Source organism: Hyposmocoma kahamanoa, unplaced genomic scaffold (genome assembly GCF_003589595.1).
Source record: "Hyposmocoma kahamanoa isolate Upper Pololo Valley unplaced genomic scaffold, ASM358959v1 120, whole genome shotgun sequence".
Classification (NCBI taxonomy): Eukaryota; Metazoa; Arthropoda; class Insecta; order Lepidoptera; family Cosmopterigidae; genus Hyposmocoma; species Hyposmocoma kahamanoa.
Genome location: NW_020653415.1, coordinates 1,395,845 through 1,417,729, shown reverse-complemented (window position 1 = coordinate 1,417,729; position 21,885 = coordinate 1,395,845). Strand labels below are relative to the sequence as shown.

The following is a 21,885-nucleotide window of genomic DNA, read 5'->3' as shown; positions in this document are numbered from 1 at the left end:
ATTCTTTGATCATTCGTGGACATGGTACTGGTAATTTTCTCCCTAATGCTTTGTTATATCGTGCCACGTTTTGAACAGGATATGAATCTATGTACGTGCTTGCAACAGTGACACATTTATTGTCATACCACTTGGTAACGACAATCTTATTTTTATTACAAACAACCTGAGCGTGCGAACCTCTACCTTTCTTTTTTAAATTTTTATCTGTAGGAAGTTTTTCCTGTGCTCCACGTAGCCTGTTAGGTCTGATAGTTCCCAAGGAGAAAATACCATACACATTTCTCAAATGATGCATCAACTCAATTGAGGTGAAGAAGTTGTCAAAGCACAGAATCTTACAAGCACGTTGGTGAATAGATTTGGCCAAAGCTATGACGACTTTTGCGCCCAATCCCATGCTTTCTTCCTCCTCGGTAAATGTATCAAATCTGAATGTGTCTTCTCCTCCGTATACCAGAAAATCATACACAAGACCCGAAATACCGGCACGTACAAAAATTTTAAATCCCCACTTTTTAGGTTTATTTTTTATGTATTGTTTTCCAGTTCCGGCTCTAGTGCCTTTATAAGGCACCATCATCTCATCTATGCTGAAAGTGGTTTCTTCTTCTATTTTTAGGCAATTCTCTCGTATTTTTTGTAGAAGTGGTCTAATCTTGTAGTACCTGTCTCCATCATCACGTAAATTATCATTAAAATGAAGATATCTCCTGAGTAACTGAAATTTTTTTAGAGTCATGATACTGGCTACTTTTTCGTAACGGAACTTTTGAGACCAGAAATCTGTATAGGCTGGCATTTTTACGATACCCATTAATAAATTAATTGCTAAGAAGTCTTGTACATCTCCTTCTGTAATATTAATATTAACGCCCTTAGTCTGTGTACTGTATAGATTGGTTTATTGCGCTATCATGGTTACAATTTCGTCTGTAAAGAAGCATTTGAAATACTCAATTGGACTCTTGTCTTCCTGAGGAAATACCACAGAATTCTCAACCTGAGCCAAGCCAGTAAATTTCTGACAACGCCAATTTGCCACTAACCTTTTAGGTTTTATTACTTTCTTTTTTGTGACTACAACTATAGGCCTTCGAGATCGAGTAGCTGTTGCGGGTGAAGGTGCGCAATATGAAGACGTTGAGGCTAGTGGTGACGGCACAGGTGTGTTCTTGGTTAATGGAGAATGAGGTGGTCCTTGTTTTGGTGCACTGACCTCAGCAGCTTGTAACAGCGAAATTAATGATGATTGCCTTGGTGATAAAATGGAGGGTGAAACGCTGATGTTACGCGAAAAAGATGAAGATAATTTCAAAGCTGGAGTATTATTATGTTGGCCCGCAGGTTCGCGCGGTGTACGAGGGACGTAAAAATAACGCTCTTCAAAGCGTTTTGCGTCTCCTTTTACTCGTGCGCCCTGTGGGTGAACTATACGCAGAAGGCGTACGACGTACTCCGCGTACAGTATAACAACGCGTTCCGGGTGTTGTTGGGGCTGCCGCGGAGGTGCAGCGCGTCCGGCATGTTTGCCGAGGCGCGGACGGACGGCTTTGCGGCTGTCATGAGGAAGAGGTGCGCCTCCCTCGAATCCCGCATCCGTGCCAGCCCCAACACCATCCTGTCCGCGTTCGCCGACCACTGGGACGGACCAATGGTCGCCCGGTGGTCGTCACTACATGTCTAACGTTGGAGGTTTTTTAGTTTAGTTTGTTATTTTATTTGTACATTTTTATTTTTTACTAACAATAGTGCTTAAGATTTTCTTTTTATATGATACTAACACTTATGGACTTATGGTCTGAAATAAAGATTTTTATTATTATTATTATTATTATGCGTTATTTCATCAAGCTCTTCATCACTATCAGATAATAAGTTAAGGTCCAATAAAGACGACGGCAAAGATGGAGGTGGAGAACTACTATCTGAATTAAAAGGACGGAAACAGTTTTCTAACTCGTCAGCTGAAGTGTCACTGCTGTCTACCTCCGACCTTGCCCCGGATTTAGGAACAAGAGCCAGAAGTCTACGAGTTCTGTTTTGTTGTTGCAGGTTTAACTGTGAAAGCTGAAAAACAAACAACGTAATACTATTATTTATACATACGTAATAAGAAAAAAAAATAAAAAATACAAAAAATTACTAATTAGCTGTATATAATTATTGTTATTTCAACGTATAATAATAAAGAACAAATAATTATACGAATAACCAATAAATAGTATAATTTATATTATAAATATAATTTTACTTTTGAGTGATAGTTATTGAAATACCGGCAGTGTATCTTAAAAGATACATTCCAAAATAAACCTAAATTGCACAGTAACGGGCCTTGTGCATTTACAGATACATGTGGACAAACTAAGTCGCGCAGGAAAATGTATAAAATTTTGATAGAAAAAAACATCGTTCCTAGATAGAAAAACATTATTGCATGTACTATAACAACAAATAATTGTCAATATTGCATTTAAAAGTAGTGAAATCATTAATATTTACCTGCCTATGCGTAGACGCCTGCTTGCGATCCGCCATTTTGTGTGCTACTGTCAATTCAGTGTTACCAGTAACAAAATTATATTTTTTCTCAAATTTGGTAGTTAATATATTCGCGTGATGAAAGTAAAAAAATAACAAAAATGTGTTTGGTTTCCTTATTTTTTTTTTAACGGTTAACATATATTAAAATGCACATTGCCAAGAAAAGGGTTAAAAAGAAAAGATTTTTTTCTCGGCTACTTCGTAGTCATTATTTAAAAATAAAAATGGCGATAAGAATTTAAACCTTTTTTCAAAACACAGTCCCAACCCACCAGTTGGGAGTATTTTGTCTATAGCTTTATCTATAGAAAAACTTTAGAATACGAAAAGATTATTTTTACTTGCTTTAGTGTAATTGATCTTGTAGAAGTATATACACTCCTATGAAGTTTTTATGAGTGTCTACAAAACGCGATGTTTCTAAGTGATTTTTTCTTTTGACAGTATTACAAAACCTTTATAAAGTTATAGGAATAGTGAGCGTATTATGCAATAAAAAACTTTTCAAAACATTAGTTAAAAAAACAATTGAAAAAAATCCAATTTGTCGCAAAAAACGTTATTCTGTATAATTATATGGAATGTGTTATATATGACTAGAAAGGTGGATACATTCCTTATCATATAAATATAAGGAATATTTTAATGACATACCTAACTTTGGAAGAAATAAAATTTTCATTACAAAATTGAGGTTATTTCTCCACGCCAACCACATTTCGGCGGCACAATACACATACACAACATTGAAGTACAGTAGTTTACGCGCTCATTTCAATTGTTTTTATCATTTCACAACACGGAATTACTTCACAATGTTTATTTGGCCGTACGGTTACCATTTGCCGGACTGCAGGTCCCAGCTTCGATTCCCGGGTCGGGAGAAATATTTGTATGGCCTACATTTATTTCTCTCGTGAGTTTGGGTGTAATTTGTGGTTGTCTACGTGTGTGTCCATGGCACCCGCGACACAGGGTTTCTCTATTGCGGGGCTATGTTGATTCTTTACTTTATCCATTTTGCATGAACTTTTACAACGTCCAATAGAGTAAAAACCCTAATTAGTATTTTTTTAAATAAAATCTACTGAAGACGGGCTATAACGTGTTTGTCAATAAGTACAAACACTACAGAATGTCTATAAATTAAATATATCTAGAATAAACTTAAGAACACTAGTTTTTACAGTATTAATAGACTTTACTGGATGTGTATAGAACAATTTTACTAAAAATAATCAGTTGTTCTACAGATGAACTTAAAATAAGGACTATAAGAGTAAATCTTAAGAGAGATTACACTTAATTAAATTGTTTGGTATTAAGGTGTTAAAATTTTGACTTGAGTGAAATAAGTCAATAAGAACAATTTCTTTTTTCTAAAACCATTTATAGAGAACTATTATCTAAATCAATACCATATTAAGAGTCGTATTCCAGAACTCTACTCAATACTCAAGTCAGGACTTGAGTATTGCAGTGAGCACTGAAAATCATACTTAAGTCCTTGCCATTAGGGTCGTATTTCCAGTGCTTGAAATCATACTCAAGTCCTGACTTGAGCATTGAGTAGAGTTCTGGAATACGGCCCTTAGGGTCGTATTTTGGAACTCTACTCAACGCTCAAGTCAGGATTTGACTATGGTTTAAAGCACTCGAAATCATACTCAAGTCCCTGCCATTAGAGTCGTATTTCCAGAGCATTGAATAGCGTTCTAGAATAGGACCCTTAGACTGTTTATAGATATAACAGTTTTAAGGCGTATAAAGTGTGCTCCTTGGAAGTACACGTGCGATTCACGCCCGCTCACGCTCACAGAACATTATTACCCTCTTACACCACTGTCTCGTGTCGTCATGGCGGGAATGGCGGGCCGCAGTGTGACTTATATTGTCTATTGTCTATGGTACATTATGTCAATAACAATTATATTCTATCTAATGTTGTTCTAGTGCTATATACACTGCATAATAAAGGAATCAGGACTGATAGAAGTAGACAATCCTAGTTATGACCCGAAAACTCTTGAATATTTTTTTAATTTTAAACGGGTTACGTTATACGAGGCGGTTAAAACGATTGAAAATTGCACTAGTCAAGTACAGCGTGAGTAGTTTATTTTGTCTATATTTTTTACCTTGAAATGAACAAACTTTATTTTTACGTACGGCGAAATATTTATTAAAGCGTACAAACTTAGGTAAAGATTTTGAAATAATTATTTTAGTGTATTAAAAGTAGATACTACCTACTTCAGCTCGAACTCAAAATTTTCCCGTACCGAATCGGTTTTATTGTGCGGGTCGAACGGCAGAGACGATGGCTTTATTTCAGAATTTTTTTTTTACACAACGACATTAAAGCCATTTGAAAATTATATATCGTATACTATACGTGTTCTATTTAGATCAGCTGATATAAAAAAACTTTGGTATATGTAAAGGACCTATTGAATGCAGCGGTTTTTTTGTAAACAAGTTTGTGTTTTTTTTTCCATAGTGAAAATTTTTAGGAATTGTGTTTTCACACCATATAGTAGTAATTAATCAGTGTAAATCATCAATTTCACTCATTGACTTACAAATAAATGGACGACGGGTCTAATACAAAAACCACGAAAAAAATGTCCCAAGTCAACCTATTCGAAATTTAAATTGTAATGTCATCGCAGTATCGCGCTGTCAGTCGAACAAATGAAGACTAAAGCGGAGTTTGGCGCTCTGTATACGATTTTAGCGCCTTACAAGTGCGGACACTTTTCAGCGCGGACCCGACGTCCATATAATTGTAAGTCAATGATTTCACTGAATATTTTTTCCAAAGTGATTCAACACTGTCACTGTTGTGCGGAATCAACCAATTGAGCCAAAGCCATTTGAGGTTGTATCCACTATTAAAACATATAAGCTTAGGTAAAGATTTTGAAATAATAATTTTACTTATTTATTTATTTATTTAATTATATCAGGTAACAAAAAGACCCATATTTACATACCTCATCGACTAACATACATAACAATATAAAAACAAAATACACCTGTATTATATATACCTTAAAACTAACATACATACAATATAATAATTAAAAAAACTAATCTACACGATTTCACTTATCGGCGACGTGCGCCGCAATCTGGTGTCAGGTAACCGGCCGCGGAATCGCCGATATATGACACCCTTCGGCCAAAAAGTTTTAGTGTATTAATGTGAATGCGTAGACAGTGCAGAAGTTAAAGAGTTTTTTCATTATAAATATCATCAGAGGGTTATCATCATCAGTCCACTGCTGGACATAGACTTCGTGCAATGTTTGCCATTTCGCCCGGTCCTCAGCTTATATCAGACGGTACACTGAGACAATACGCCTTTTAAGAAGCGAATGTACGCAAATAGCACACTATTCTGCATCGACAGTAAATGTAGAGCATATAGTTTTAATAAGGTAGAGTTTTCAATGGTCAATATCTAAACAAATTTCAGATATAGAACATAAATGCAAGCAAGCGCGGCAATTTATGCAGTGTATCATTGATGATGAATTAAAAATATCAGAAAGTCAAGACTTTGACTATGGAGAAATTACTACAGAACTGGGACAAGTAACGACTAGAGTAAACACAAAAGTAATCACACACACAGTTCTATCCGCACAAGCAATTACACGATATGAATTTGCCACAAAAAAAACCACTGGAGACAATACCACTGACGTACCTACTAAAGTGCTTGTAAAAAGCAACACAGAAGTGCCTGAAAATATACCCACAGAAGGATTGCTTCCATTATCCCTTGAAGTACTAGCCTTGGACCTGGACTAACGCTCCAGCATCTTTTCACCAGTTTTAGTATGCGTATAAGTACCGTCATAGCAGTCATAGCAGTTCCCATTGCTTAACTAAAATATATAAATATATAGTATACAAATGTACTTTATTTAAAAAAAAATTAAAACTGTTTGTTTTAAATATTAATAACAAGTTACAGTACATGCAAGGTAAAATCTGTTGTGTGTGTGTGAAAAAATTACAGATTATTTATCCTTTTCTAGTGAGTTTTATGTAAAATCTTTTTAACTTGTTTTTGACTTGTGCAGGCTTTTTATAAGCTATTTAATATCACAGGAAGTCCAAACTCTTTTACCATAATTGTTATTACATTTAGGTATATCATACATAGATAGATCTGATAATTTACGTAATGAATTCGGAATTAAATTTTAAATTATTGTTCGTTTGTTTAATGCCCGTGTTTGATTTGTCTGAAAATATAGGTGGAAACCTGTAATAGACTTTATGTTTCTATTCCTGTTTTTATTAAATGATAGGAAAGCTGTTGGTTTTCCATGAATAAATAATGACAGTAAAACTGTAGGTATCTTTGTTGATAATACTATATAATATTATATATATTCTTTATTGCACCAAATGCATACAATATACATATATTAGTTTAACAGAAGATAAGGAAAGGTGGACCGATCTGGGCAGTGAGAGGTAAGGTTATAAACTGGCAATAGCGTGCTAGACAGAATGAGAAAAAAATATGATAAACCAATGAATAATTAAGTACTTACTATGTATAAAAAAAAACACTTTATTTGCAATAACATCCATTCAGTATTATTTTTTTAATTACGAAATCGTGTTCTGGACCTTCCATTTAGTTTTATTGGACGAGAGTATTCGGTTTCATGTGCGAGACGTTACCCAGTAAATCCTCGATGCTCTTGTAATAATATTTGAAAAGGCCAACAGATGGCAGCAATAACATTTTTGCCAAGGTCATTTAGGCAGGGACTCTCGTTCAGGCTTTGATTATATTAACAATAACATTAATAAAATGCAAAGAAGCAGAGTCTGTTATTTTAATATTTAAAATAAGTAAAAATATTTTAAAGTAAATGTGCTAAAACGTTCTTAGTTTAGTAACGGCAGTAGAGCTCCTTGTGATAGAGTTGGTACAGGGAAGTACTGCCAACTTACCTATTTCTGCTGCTAACCAGTAACGTGAGCATCACTGCGTTCCAGTTTTGAAGGATAAGGATGCTGGTGAAATTAACGCACACACTCAACGCACACACTCAACATAGCCCCGCAAATTACAGGCACATGGCATTTCTCAACTTATGTCTCAGGGTGACGGGCGCACTGGCTGTATGTATGTGTATTTTTTGTCTAACTGTCCTATTTATATTTACGTAAAAGTCAATAGATACGTATTAAATTGGGTTTTTTAATATATGTCGCAGCGAAAGGATGGTCATCTGATTAAAGTCCACTTCCGGAACCGGGTAGTCGCCGTCTAGGCCGCCACGTTGGCAACTCTGCGGTTGCCCTGATTGATCGATGAAGCGCAGGCGTGCCAACCGTTCGGCGCCTGGACATGCACGTGTTGGGGAGTCGTGGAGAAAAAAAGCATTCTTGCCCGGACTCCGACAAAGCAACACGAGTGTGTCTGTTTCATCGAAAGTGTACAAAGTGTCATCTAAAATTAATCGTTTGTAGCTACGTGCCTAATAAAAGTTTACATTAAGTTAACGGCTGTGTTAATTATTTGCTCGAGTTGCCCACATGGCTGATGAACACCCTGAAGGCTCACAAACCGATGATCCAATTTCCCTCGCTTCAACATATAAATAAAACCAACTAGTTAACTGCTTTGAATAATATAATTGAATAAAATTTTCCTTATTATGGTGCATTTAAACAAAAACACAAGTTGTGTACATTTTTTATCTTCAGCAAATTGAAAGCTTAAGTGTGGCTCACAACAAATGTACGAGCCGCCGCCATTACGTATTTGTTATAATCAATTATCTTCGTATAAACCCGAACCCGTATCAATTGATGACATTTTGTTTACGACTTCTTTCACAAAACATAAATCAAAACATAATCAGCTGATACAATTTGTTCAAAATATTAAATGAAAATCTCGAAACGCATATGAGTTCCTGGATAGACTAATATCATGAAATTTAAGTCGTATTATCTTAACATTGTATTTTATACATCCTTACATATGTACAATTGTGTACACAATACGTTTGTGCTTCTTAGTTTGTTTGTTTTTGACCTTACCATTTTAATTTCGCATTTTGGTGGATAATAATATGATTTTTTTTAATCTCTGTTATAACTCATAGAAGGACCTTGTTCTTTAGCATCGTAGTTTTCCATCTTCTCTTGTCTGTCGTTCATGCCATCTGCGCCTTTCTCTTCATATCTGTCTTCTTTCTGTCCCATTTCCCTGTTAAATTCTTCGCCAGATTCAGTGGCTTTCCCTTCAAAGTCATTGTCGTTATCATGTTCCTTGTTATGTTCATCATTTTCTGCCTGTTTCGATTCGAGGCGATCTTTGCCTTCGTTGTAATCTTCTTCGGCTTGTTTGTTATTATTGTCATTTTCTTCTTCGCGGTAGTCTTTTTCTTTATTGAAGTCTTCTTGATTTTTTTCATTCTTGTTCTCTCTAAAAACAAAAAAGAGAATGTGTTTAAAAATGAGCGGGGGAAAAAAGACTTTCTGCACAAATTATTGATCGATCGATGGCATTCTCTACATGTAACTCTACCAATTATAAATATAAAATTTTGCTTCTGTTTCTTTACACGTCATTAATGTATTATTACTATTAATTATTGGTATGCAAATATTTGTTATTATATTTGCATATGTTATATATATTGCTCTATTTATTCAATTATAGAAGTAAATTAAAAATGATATTGAGTATTTTGTACTTGCAGCTGATTACTCGATTTCAGAGAACCTTTAGTAAAGTTGTTGGTCGGCTGCCTTATATCCATAGGTCGCTGGTTCAAATCCGGCTTGAAGATTCATGTTCGGCAGCTGCCTTGTATGCCATAGAGCGCGGGAGAAAACTTCGGAATATATTTAAAATGAAGCTTTGATTTCACAGCACACTAATTCCGTCACCGAGAGAGAAAAGAATGTTGCCACACGGCAATTTTGAATATACAGTTAATGTTGCAATAAAACTATTGAAAACTCCCAACAGTAGTTTAATGCATGGATACTAATATTATTTTCAAGTTTATCAACTAATTGAAGTTCTTATTGTAACAGATGTTAAGGATATTTTAGGGATATTTGCTCTTTAACGTTGTGATTGCGTTTATGTTAGTTTATGGTTGCACCATGATACAGCAGTCGTCGTGTTTTGCATTAAAATATGCATTTGCAAGTGGAGGTAATATAGTGACCTTCTTTAAGTTAGGTTCCTTTCTGTTTTGTAGCACTGTTATGAAGTCTTTTCAATAAACAATGGACATTATGTCTTTGAATCTTTAAATATTCTGACCTGTCTTCCTGGGCATCCTCTTGTCGTTCATTCATCCTATCCCCCTCGCCTTGCCAGTAATCCCCCTCGTCTTTCATCTTATCCTCGTTACTGTCCGAGGAGTAGCTAGGCATCTGAACCTCCATAGAGTCTGGAGACCTCTTGCGGAGATGGTGACCGGCCGTCACAACTGGAAAGGTTTAAAGCGCGTTTGAGCATTACAATTTGTAACGCATACATAAAGTGACCATTATATTTTTCGTAAAATTTATTATTGTTTTAAAAATAAATCACATGTCTATGATAATAATAAAAAATAAAAAATATTTCGGAACTAGGTCCATAGATTGTTACTAAATTACAAAATGCATAAGTCCAAGGTTTAGTTGCACAATACAAATAGTGTTGTTTACTGATGACACATCCTTGATTTTTAAAACAGACAGACATGATATTAACTATGACCATATTAATGATACCCTATCTAAGGTAGTTTATTGGTTTAATGCTAACAATTTATTGCTTAATGCCAAGAAGACAAAATGTGTTAAATTTGAATTACCTAACGTAAAATCTACTAGTCCAAGCATAGAAATAAACGGAGAAAAGTTAGACTTTGTTAATAAAGCAGTCTTCTTGGGAGTGACCTTAGATAGTAAACTTCAATGGTTTCCACATATATCTTCCCTGGCCAGCAGATTAAGCTCCGCTGCATACGCAGTCCGCAGAATACGCGAGCTTACCGATGCGATGTTAGTACTGCTAGACTAGTTTACTTTAGTTACTTCCATAGTGTAATGTCCTACGGGATTTTCATGTGGGGTAAAGCGGCAGATATTCAAACCATATTTGTATTGCAAAAACGAGCGATTCGTTCTGTGTACCGTCTAGGCGCTCGGTTTCTCTCAGAGAAAAGTTTAAGGAGACTGGTATCATGACTGTGGCATCACAGTACATTTACTCAAATATTTTATATGCCCGTAAAAATATACATAATTTCAATAAGAAAGAAGACATCCATAATATTAACCTTCGAGCTAAATCCAAACTCTTGGTACCACGATTTCGTTTAACCAAGGTAAACAACTCTTTTATGGGGAACTGTAATCGTTTTTACAATAAGATTGCGGAGCATATATTAAGTTTATCATTTCCTAAGTTTAAAAACTACATTAAAAATATTTTGATCGAAAAATCATATTACAAAATTGAAGACTACGTGTTAGATAAAGATGTATGGAAAGACGACATGGCTCCAGAACCCACACAAATTTGATTCAAAGTGTATTCCATAGCATTTAAGTTTATTTGAAAAGAGCAATCCCTAGAGTTTCTTGCTCGTTCTTCTCAGGGAGGTCAGCGAACAGTAGTGAACGAGCAGTAGCTTAAATGTGACGATTTCAAGTGTAAATTTATTTTACCTATGTAATAAGTAATCTTTGACTTTGACAAACACAGCAACACAAAATAAATAAAAACTAACAATAATATGCGACGACGGTATGTAGTCGCATCCAATTGGCGAACATCGGCGAATCTCAGCGTGCGGACAATGCGCTCATGATAGTTATCAAAGAAATATGTAATGTTTGTTATAATTATTAATACAAAGATCGAATACTCAGAAAAATTCCTTCGAACTGACATCATCTAGCATACCGTGCCGGAAGACGTCGGTTCGAATCCGGCCGGATCGAAGGAATTTTTTCTGTGTTCAATCTTTGTATTAATAATTATATCAAACTAGTGTGGAGTCTTTTGACAAAAATAATTGAATATCAATTCAATAAAAATTTAAAATATTTAATAATTAAAAAAAGTTAAAAGGTAACTAAAAATGTGTAATATACAAAAATTTAAAAAAAAAAGAACTAATTTTGTGTAGCTTCGCTTTCCCACCATTTTTTAAAATTGATTGTCACCTTTTAATCTGTTTTGTCAAAGCGAGACTTTTTTGAGTATTTTAGAAACAGCGGGACACGAAGATTAAAAGCGGGACTGTCCGGGATGGTCACGCTACGCACACACTGCAAACGCGCTGTAGTGTGTGTGCGTCGTACACTACCTATGTTTTATGGACGGCATCATATATTTACCTACAATCAAAATCTACTTTAAGTCTAGTTGACGACTTCAACAGAGATAAAACTCAACCAACTCGCCCGGATTTTTACCCAAAACCGGGTTTTAACTTATTCCTGCCCAAAATCGTGGGCGGAAACGGCGGAATTTGGCATAATTCCATACTTATTACAAATTTCGATGTAAAAAATCTTTTTTAGACGAAAAAGAGGCAACTCCACGCAATACCTTGCAATTCTATAGATTCTCACTACTTAGGAAGCATATTTCGATTATCAATCTAACGATTTTTTGTGTCGCTTTATTGCAATGCGATTTTCAAGCGAATCGATTTAATGAAAAGGCTAATCTGATTGTCTAGATCAGAAATCACTTAAAATTTTGCTATAATATCAATTAATTTGAACAAAATTCGATTTGCAACAATTATTTAGTTGTACTACTTAAATAGTTTTTGCTCTCAATTTCGGGCATTAATGGGTTGACTCGGTTTAAGCCCGGTGTTAACAAAGCGCCGGGCTTAAACCCCGGGCGCTTGACTACCTCTGGTTCTGAGTAGTGCACCGGAGTTAATTTATATTGTTTATCAGTCTTACTACAAAAAACTTAATAATCACTGTTTTAACATGCGTTTACTTAGTAAGTAAATAACTCTTTAAACAATGTTTAAAACAGTGTTTAACGTGCCATACCACAAAACCATGTTTAACGCTAGTCTTTGTAGACAATGTAGAAGCACAGAAATAATAATCATCTATGGCAGCACTAGAATTCATTCATTCAGTCATTCGCCGTTTGTCTCCATCTTTTCTATTTTACGCAGATCCAACAGTGTTTTTTAATAGTTTTAAAAATAACTAGTAATGTTTTGTCATAAAAAAATATAAAGTAATTTGCAAGTTTTACAATGAAGGAATTTTTTCTGAGTGTTCGATCTTTGTATTAATAATTATAACAAACTAGTGGAGTAATTTTCACAAAAAAAAAAAAATTAATATCAATTCAATAAAAAACTAAAATACAGTGAATAGCGACATCTCTCGTAAGGACTGGTAGCTGTAAAGGTACTAACTGGGTGATAAATCTTTCATATATTTCTCATAGATGGCGCTACGACTAATCAGTCGTTGAAAAACCAAATACAAAGACACGACGCAAGCACATAGAAAATTCATGAGGTCTGCTGGTTCGTTCAGTGGCTTAGTTGGTATAGCGTCTGGCACGGTAAGCTAGAAGACGTCGGTTCGAATCCGGCCGAATCGAAGGAATTTTTTCTGAGTGTTCGATCTTTGTATTAATAATTATAACAAACTAGTGGAGTAATTTTCACAAAAAAGAAATTGAATATCAATTGAATAAAAAATTAAAATATTTTTTAATTTAATTTTACCGTTTAGCCTGTTTTTTATTGGGTAAAGAGTAACGAAACGTAGTTTTTACCTGAACCTCGGTGAGGACTGATAGTGCGTGTAGTGTTAGCGATTGTTGGTTTCTTGAAAAAACTTTCGCCTTTTCTCGTTCGTTTTGTATTTAAATTGGTAAATAGACTCAAGAAAAGGATAAAAAACGCGAGGGTGGTGACAATTGTATTCAAGAAGAAAAAGTTAGTAGTGTCAGCCCAGAGAAGGGAATTAAATACCACGAAATTACGTAAGTATCCACGGGAACAATCCAAAAACATTTGCGTTAAATTATGTAAACATTATTTTAGGACCTCTTCCTTCAAATTATGAGCGACTCTGTTTATTGAAATAAAAAAAACTGATACCAATACCAACAAAAACAACTTGATTGGATAATGTGCAAAGAAAATAAATTCCCTATTGTAAATTTTCGCCCTAGTGCAATACATAGAAATTGCATATGAAGTCACCCCAAGACGACATCATAAATAGTCATATATGACTACCCATTTTAGTAAGGTGTAATTAGCTCTCTGTTCTCAATTAGGACTCCGTTGACCAGATAGATAAACCAGCACTTGTTGAACAAGTATTTTTTACTAAATAAATGATGAGGAGGTAGTGCAGTTGTACTATTTTTTAGCTACATATTTTTATCTCAGCATTTAAAATAATAACTCCTAAATATTCCAGAACGGCACGTAAACTACTACCCAAACGCCTTATTGATAATATAGTAGAAAACAAAAAATGCCACAGAAAGCAGAAAGTAAAAAACGCAAAGTTGAGAGAGTAATTCGTAAATGTCTTATTTTATGTTTGCACATAATTTACTACAACTCTGCCTATTTATTTCAGATTAAGTCAAAAACTACTATTTTACAAACAAACAATGAAGTTAAAGAGAGAGAACCGAAATGATGGGAGGAGGAGTACAAATTAAAAAGAAAGTACTACACTAAAGAATTGTGTCACCAGGGGATATAAGCAGAAATTACTAAGTAATTGAAGTATTGATAGAAAACTTGGAGAAAAAAGGAATTTGAAATACTATTGTTGAAATAAAAAATGGCATAATTTTGTCAAAATATTATTAACAAACTTATTATATCAAAAATGTTATTGTATGAAATTTCTTCTTACAATATTTCCTATTAATGTAGCAGACACTCGTCGACGTCTGTATTCTACAAAATCGAAACTTTCTTTCATGTCAATCACTATGTTATAATCCGAAGATTTTACTGAATCTATACCTTTTTCCAAATTTCTCTTCATCGTATGGATTAATTCGCTCGCGATGTATTGTCTCGAAACATATCCATATAATCCACATCCACACGTCCATGTCAATAGAATCAATAAAATCCAAGATATCCATAATAATCACCACAAATAAAAGAAAAGAGAAATAAAACACAACAGTAAACGATAGCTTGCGATGACCCTTGTGTATTGGTGATCTGTAGCGATGGCTAAAGCACGCGTTAAACTAACATCTGGCAGTGGTTTAAATTTAAACAATGTCCAACCGCTGTCCATCCAAAAACAATGGTTAGGCGCGAATTTATAGTACGATTTTTTCTAAACAACTGCTTAAACGTTTTTGTAGTAAGACTTATGTGTTTATTATTATTACATATTAACCGCCTCCGTGGCCGAACTACGCAGAGGTGTCAGATTCGATTCCCGTGCCGGGAGGAATATTTGTATGACCTACATTTGTTTCTCTTTGAGTTTTGGTGTAATTGGTGGTTGTCTATGTATGTGTCCATGGCACACGTGAAACAGTGTTTCCCTAGTGCGGTGCTATGTTGAATGTGTGCGTTATTATTATTATACCACTAAAACCACGTATTTGTGCACAATTACAAAAAATTAGTCCAAGATATGTGGGGTGTTGTACCGAAAAAATACAGCTTATATATATAAATAATACTTATATATTATATATAGTGTAAAAACACTTCGATCAAATATTTTCTTTTCAATGAGCTGCTTTGCGGGTCATAGGTAGATGACTACATTCCACTTGATTGAAAATGGAAAGTAGAATCCAAACGTGAAGGAACCTAGTGCAGTGTTCGTACAATAATCGCCCTAGCCACTTCCACCCTGCACGCCTACAAAATGCTCCGATGCGCTTGCTCACGAGACTGAATGTAATAGTTTTCTTTATGGTTTAACATAAGTTTGTGTTAGAGCTCCATTACTCACGATGGAAAGAGACGATGAGTTCGACGATAGAGCATGCATACTTATAATAATACCTATACATTCTCGCCTTGAAAAGGCCCAAGTTAACTGTGTCTGGAATAGTGGTTCAGGGAACGTAACGCCTCGTGCAAACCCTGGGAATATCCAAAGTATAGTAGGGAACCCTAGACTACGTGTAGTCTAGCGATGATAGAAAGAGGATAGCGGAATGATTTAATTCAATTTTCATGCACGATTTATGTTAATTACCAATCCAAACTTTCGTTCTACAACTTATGACAGTTTTAACGAATATCTTTCTTTATCCCATAATAACATAATCTAATATGTACCACATAACCACAACAATTGCCTGGTCTCAAACTCACTCCCTGTACTAGCAAAGGAAATCACTCTGGGGCACTTCTCAAAACACCCAGACCAGAACTAATCGGCCAATGTAGGTCGTCTATCTATTGAAGTTGAACGACTCACCAATAGTAGCGAAGGCGAAAGCCAGACCAATTCTTGTCGCAAACATTTTTGATGTATGCTTTGTAGACATTCCTACCATTCTTTATATTTGAAGAAAAAACTCAATTACTTAATTACAAGTCTTTAATTTTGAACCCCACTATGATACCAAACACGCAAAGTCATTATGAAGTGTTGCAATTCTTTTAAAATTTTTCTATACAATCAATATAGTGTCCTTTTTAAACCACGTATTTCTTCGGATGGACACAGTTTTTTTCTAAACGGAAAATATTAATGAAAATAAGTTCTTCGTTTAGTTATATTGGGCAATATAGTAGACGTTTAAAGCCAACTAGATAATATCGCACCTTTAGAATGAAAACATGACCCAGCGCTAAATTACATCTTTTTGGGAATACGCAAAATGTAACATAAAGTTGTGACATTTTCACATTATTTATTACTCTTGAAGTAGTAAAGGTAATGGGATTAGTTCTGAAAATTTGCTTCTGATTATTTTAATATACCATATTGGGGTGATGGCACCAATGACCGACATTTTAAAGGAAGTGTGTCTTTAAAATTGAAATAACTTTTTTGTTTTTAAACACATTTCAATAGTGATTGTTTACTTGACAGATATTGTCGTCAAGAAAGATGATACTGTAGTATGTTTCATAAAACACACAATAATTATTATTAAAAAAACCTAAACTGGAATTTCTTTAAATCTCCAGTAATTAACACCAAAACTTTACTAATTTATCTAACCAGTAATCGACACTCACCTTCAGTGAACACCCAGTAATTGACTTTACCAATAACAAACATGTTACTACGTTAAAAATTTTTGTACTAAATCTGACGGACATTTTTATAGTAGACGTAGAAAGAAGACTCCAGTGACAGTTGTAAATTATATTATAATATCTTTCCACTATATATCCAAATGAAACAAAACCACGTCCCTTTTATTCAAATATGTTTTTGATAAATTATATTTGTATATTTATTAATACAAAGATAGAACACTTAGAAAAATATCTTTCGTTCCAGCCGGATTTCTTCTAGCAAACCGTGCCAGACGCTATCCCAACTAAGCCATGGAACCAAACGTCTTGACATTCAATAAAACATTTATTTACAGTGAATACCGACATCTATAGCCAGGGCTGGTAGGTGTAAAGGTGCCTAACTGGGTGACGAAATACTTTCAAACATTTCTCATAGTCCGCTGGTTCGTTCTGTGGCTTAGAGGCTGCACATAAACAGTTATAATCATTTAGAGGAAACCTTCTTAATATCTATAAAGATAATAATATATGCATTCATTTCTGACGTCCTATACGTAGGTATCACAGACATATAATATATTTAGACATATGTCTGTGGTAGGTATCGTGATGTGAACATTATTGTATCCTTCAAACTTTACACGAATGCAGTTTTGAGGTTAATTGGAGAACTAGTTTCATTATTTTGTTATCTTATCTGTCTCCACAGGCACCAGTTACGCCACATCGACGGAGATTACCATAACACCATAATTTACAACACTTCTACCACTTTTGTTGCTATTATCAGGCTAGAAAGACATTTTAGCTGGAAGTTTTTAGTTATTTCCTTACCTAACTTGAAGTCTGATGTTCTTGTTTCTGCTAAATAGATCTGTGAAAAGGTAGATGTTTCTGAGATCTTTTTTAATTATACCTTTTCAATTGTAATTTGTCGTGGATTTGTTGGTCAAAACTGTAACACGAATTCAACTCCTGCGCTTCCAGGATTTATATATGAGATTGATAAAGCTTACATGGAAGCAAATAGCGATGATCGTAATCATATTACTGTCATTAATAAGCTTTGTTGTTGTATCTACTAATGATAATGGTGAGTAGATATTTCGCTCTCTATTAGTAACCAATATACGGGGTGTAATTATTAAGTGTGCCAAGGCGATTATCCCGTAAATATAAGAGATATTATTATCAAAAACCTTTAAACTGATGTCGTGATATCGAAAGTACGTTGCCTGATGAGTAAAAAAACATAAATATCTTTTTAAAAGTAAAACTAGATTTACCCAAAATTTTAAAGTTAAACGCTCATATACAATTAATATGACATTCGTAGAGATGTTTATTAGGAACACCTGCGTTGAATGCAAAATTTTGAAAATAAACATCACCTTTTGTGTTTGTTGTTACAGTTTTAATAGTTTATTTACAGCAGTTTCGTTATCTGTAAAATTATTGTTACCTATAACTGCTTCCGTGGCCGAATGGTTACCATGCTGGTCTGCCACGCAGAGATCCCGGGTTCGGTTTCCGGGCCGGGATAAATATTTGTATAGCCTACATTTATTTCTCTCGTGAGTTTGGGTGTATGTGTGTGTCCATGCATGACAACCGCGACTCAGGGTGTCTCTAGTGCGGGGCTATAAGTGTGTATCGAGTGACGGTATGAACGAGTCGTGCGCTTGATGGTAACTTATACGCCTGTCCATAACAGTTGCAGCGCCAATCAGAGCTTTAAATCGCAAAGATCTGAGGAGCACTGTCACTGCGCTCGTCACCCTGAGACATAAGTTGACAAGTCCCATGTGCCTGTAATTTCACCAGCACCCTTATTCTTCAATATCGGAACGCAGTAATGCTAACATTACCGCTGAGCGGCAGAAATAGGTAAGGTGGCAGAGTGCTTCCCTGGACGAACTCTTTTACAACAAGTTGTACTGCTATTTAAAAATAATTACTGAATAACCGCCTGAGCACACTGTTAAGTGTAATCGTTAGATTACACCCTGTATATGGTTTGATTATTACTTTATTGAGAGGGCATTTGTGTTGATGCAAAAGGTCAAAGTTCATTGAGGAAGACAATTTTCTGTAATTTAGTTTCTGTAAATTATAAATTATATAAATCATAAACAAGTTTATTCTATAACTTAACACGACCAATATCAATTTCATATCCAACTGCATTCCCATGACTGATGAAACAGGCGAGAATGGGCCGGCAAGTTGGTAAAGGCCGACCAAGGTAAACTTACCACGATCAAATTGAAGACGTCTTAAAGAAAGGCTAGGTTAAGATTATACGTAACCGGTGAACATGTATGAAAGCACCGATGCGTGTTGATGAGGCGAAAGATGTGTATCCAGATCGTATCATGTGGAAGGCCATGAAGTATATGTATGTATGTATGTTTATTTATTACTTTTGTGAACTCTCGAAACTTTATGTTAAATTGATTTGCAGGTGCATTACATAAAACAAGAAACGTTAGAGACAAATATGACACTGTATTTAAAAATATACCAAAACTCTTTCAACATTTTATAGAAGTACTTAATGAAAAACCGGAAGTACTTGAAAGGAATGATGTAACGGTTTTCAAAAGGGATGTTAGTACTAGTTACAAAAGTAATGATAATATAAAGAACGAAGAAGAAACATATTTGGAGGATACTAATGAAGATGAAGGATATTTAAGTACAACAACTTTTGAAACAGATACGGACGAATTTCAAGTAGATATATCTGATGATTTTTATGAGTATATAGGTGATCCAGGGGTAGAGAATAAAGCTGATGATAGTGGTACGACTTCAAGAAGTGGAGAATTTGAAGATGATATGTATTTGGGAGCGTTGGGTTTGAATAGTTTTAAATTAACCCCTGAAGAAATTTCTTCAAATGCCGTTAAGGTGGAACAAATGTTAGAAGATTATAACAGTAGTAGATAATTTTAATACACGATAAGTCATAGCGTTGTAAGAATGAAATAAAAAAAGTGTGTAACTTATTTTACATTATTTTCTTATTGATAACAATCTAATAATGCAGCTCATAATATACTGTTGTAAGATGCTAACGTAACAAGTTAGTATTAATCTACCAACTTTGTTTATCTAATGCCTTAAATTGTAAAATTATCACTATGTATGTGGTAACAGCGCCAAAAATCTGAAAATAAATACGTTTTAATCAATATTCTTATAATTATTGACACAAAGATCGACAATGACACAGAAAAATTCCGTCGATTTGACTGGAGTCGAGATAATGTTTGTTTCTATGCCGAGGTCACAGCTTTTAATTAATTGAGCTACAGACCCAGTCTGCAGATTACGAATTTTTCTATGCTTTTGGTAATTATCCTTGTTTTGGGTTTAATTTAAAGGCTTTTTGCCGTCAGCGCCATCCGTGAAAAACGCATGAAGTTTGTACACTCAGCTATATTCCAATAGTAAGCCATTCTTGTAGGTTTCCTTCTGCTTGGTCAATAGTACGAAATCAGGAAAGTTATGTCTGACATCTTTACTACGTATTTATAAACACAAAATTACCGTGGTAATAATGGGTCGTGTAAGAGAGCAAATTCCCATCGGCGTAAAAGAAACAGGGTTGAGGACGATCTGCTTGTAAAATAGGTCCAGTTCATGAAAAAGAGGTTCACTTGGGTTCGTGACTCTGCGTGTCAGTTGGCCTAATAGAGCTTGGGTAGCTTCCATCTGTTACAAACGAAAATATTATTTGCAAACTTTTTTGAGCAGAATAAATTGATATGTTTTATGATTTATTTTGGCTACCGGCCTATCCAAATAGCTTCATTAGAATTAAGCGACTGCACCGTCGGCGGCGTGATTAAAATGGTACTGTACCTCTTCAGTACTCCTGTGTGCAGGTTCAATAATGATCATCATGTTGAGAGTATGGAACGAAAACATAAATATCTGGAGCATGGCACTCGCTTCCCAATGTTTCGTGCTAGCTGTTGATAAAATGCTTAATAAGTTAATGTAGGTACCTATGCTTTCCAATCACAAAAATACGGAAATAATTGAATTTTAGTTTTTCGGTATAGATCACACAATAACAAGGTGATGTGCCAGGTGGCAATGGAAACTTGCTATAAAAGTGGTGAAGAGAGAATGCTGCTCGTGATGCTAGCATGGACAGAAACTTGGGGTCACGTAGAGTTAACTACTTAGACATTGGATGTTGGTTTCTGCTATTTTATCATAGATATCAAAATTGCGACTTACCCCAAAAAGAGATTAAGTAGTAAGGATTAACTACTAAGTGTAGGAAGAAAGATAAAAGCAGTAGATTCAGAACGATTGCATTGGAATCGTTTATCTGTCTCACAACGTCGCATATAGCACCGTAGGATAGAATGAGATAACGAACCAATTCTGTGTCTTGATTTGAAATTTGACAAGCTGAAAATAGTTCACATGTGTGTTAGAATAAAAAAAAATTACATAAAAGAAGCAATACGATGTGGCGCCTTTTTGCATGTATGCCTGTTTGATTTTTCAATCAGTGCCTGGATTACATTTCTGTATTTGTTACCTGATTCTTTTACATCCTTAGTAACGTTAAAGACGCTTTCGTGAGGTCCAAAATTTGTACTCTCAGATACGAGGTCAACGACTTTTATGGTTGAGTTCTGTTTTTCTGTGAAAAATATAATAGTACATTGTTGCAGAGGCCGGGAAGTAAAGGATTGCTGGACAAGTATGAGTTACAATTGCCTTGTATTAATACGAGTCAAGTAATCCCCGTTCCGGCCGAGCCTTGTATAGTGATTTTCGCAAACAATGCGAGGAAATAATAGAAGACTAAAGAGAAGAAGATGTATAAATTCAAAGAGTAAAAAAAAATGTTATTTTAAATTAAAAGTAATATTTGACATTTTCAGTTTTTCTAGGCACATTTCAATTCTGCATCTGCTTTAAACTGAACTTTTGATGACGCGGTTTTTTGTGTACCCATAAATATTTATTTTCATTATCGCTCTTCTCAGTAGAACATAACGAACAAAGACCAAAAAGATCGAAAATCATACCAAAGCATTTTAGTATATATTACCGC

The 21,885-nt window shown here is 34.8% G+C and overlaps 2 protein-coding genes across 2 annotated transcripts in view; both read right to left on the bottom strand.

Annotated features, from left to right (window-relative positions):
• Nucleotides 1-8,621: 8,621 nt before the first annotated feature.
• On the bottom strand, nt 8,622-16,487 carry LOC113240167 (prostatic spermine-binding protein-like). The gene is made up of 3 exons (XM_026477404.1): nt 16,024-16,487; nt 9,869-10,037; nt 8,622-9,016 (listed from the first exon to the last, which is right to left on the bottom strand). Exons 1-3 carry the CDS (start codon nt 16,100-16,102, stop codon nt 8,671-8,673), a joined length of 594 nt encoding a protein of 197 aa, XP_026333189.1. The 5' UTR covers nt 16,103-16,487; the 3' UTR covers nt 8,622-8,670.
• A 3,412-nt stretch (nt 16,488-19,899) lies between these two features.
• The window catches only part of LOC113240107 (putative gustatory receptor 28b), a 21,629-nt gene continuing 19,643 nt past the window's right edge, over nt 19,900-21,885 (bottom strand). The window contains exons 5-8 of the mRNA XM_026477328.1: nt 21,054-21,230; nt 20,670-20,779; nt 20,355-20,519; nt 19,900-19,971 (exon numbers count right to left, since the gene is read on the bottom strand). Coding sequence (XP_026333113.1) covers nt 19,900-19,971; nt 20,355-20,519; nt 20,670-20,779; nt 21,054-21,230 — 524 coding nt within the window. The remainder of the gene's footprint in view (nt 19,972-20,354; nt 20,520-20,669; nt 20,780-21,053; nt 21,231-21,885) is intronic.

Coding starts and splice junctions, on each gene's coding strand:
- LOC113240167 (XM_026477404.1), bottom strand. CDS start 16,102: ATGGTAGGAATGTCTACAAAGCATACATCAAAAATGTTTGCGACAAGA. Junction 10,038..16,023: donor TTTCGCCTTCGCTACTATTG/GTGAGTCGTTCA, acceptor AAACCTTTCCAG/TTGTGACGGCCGGTCACCAT. Junction 9,017..9,868: donor GAGGATGCCCAGGAAGACAG/GTCAGAATATTT, acceptor TTTTGTTTTTAG/AGAGAACAAGAATGAAAAAA.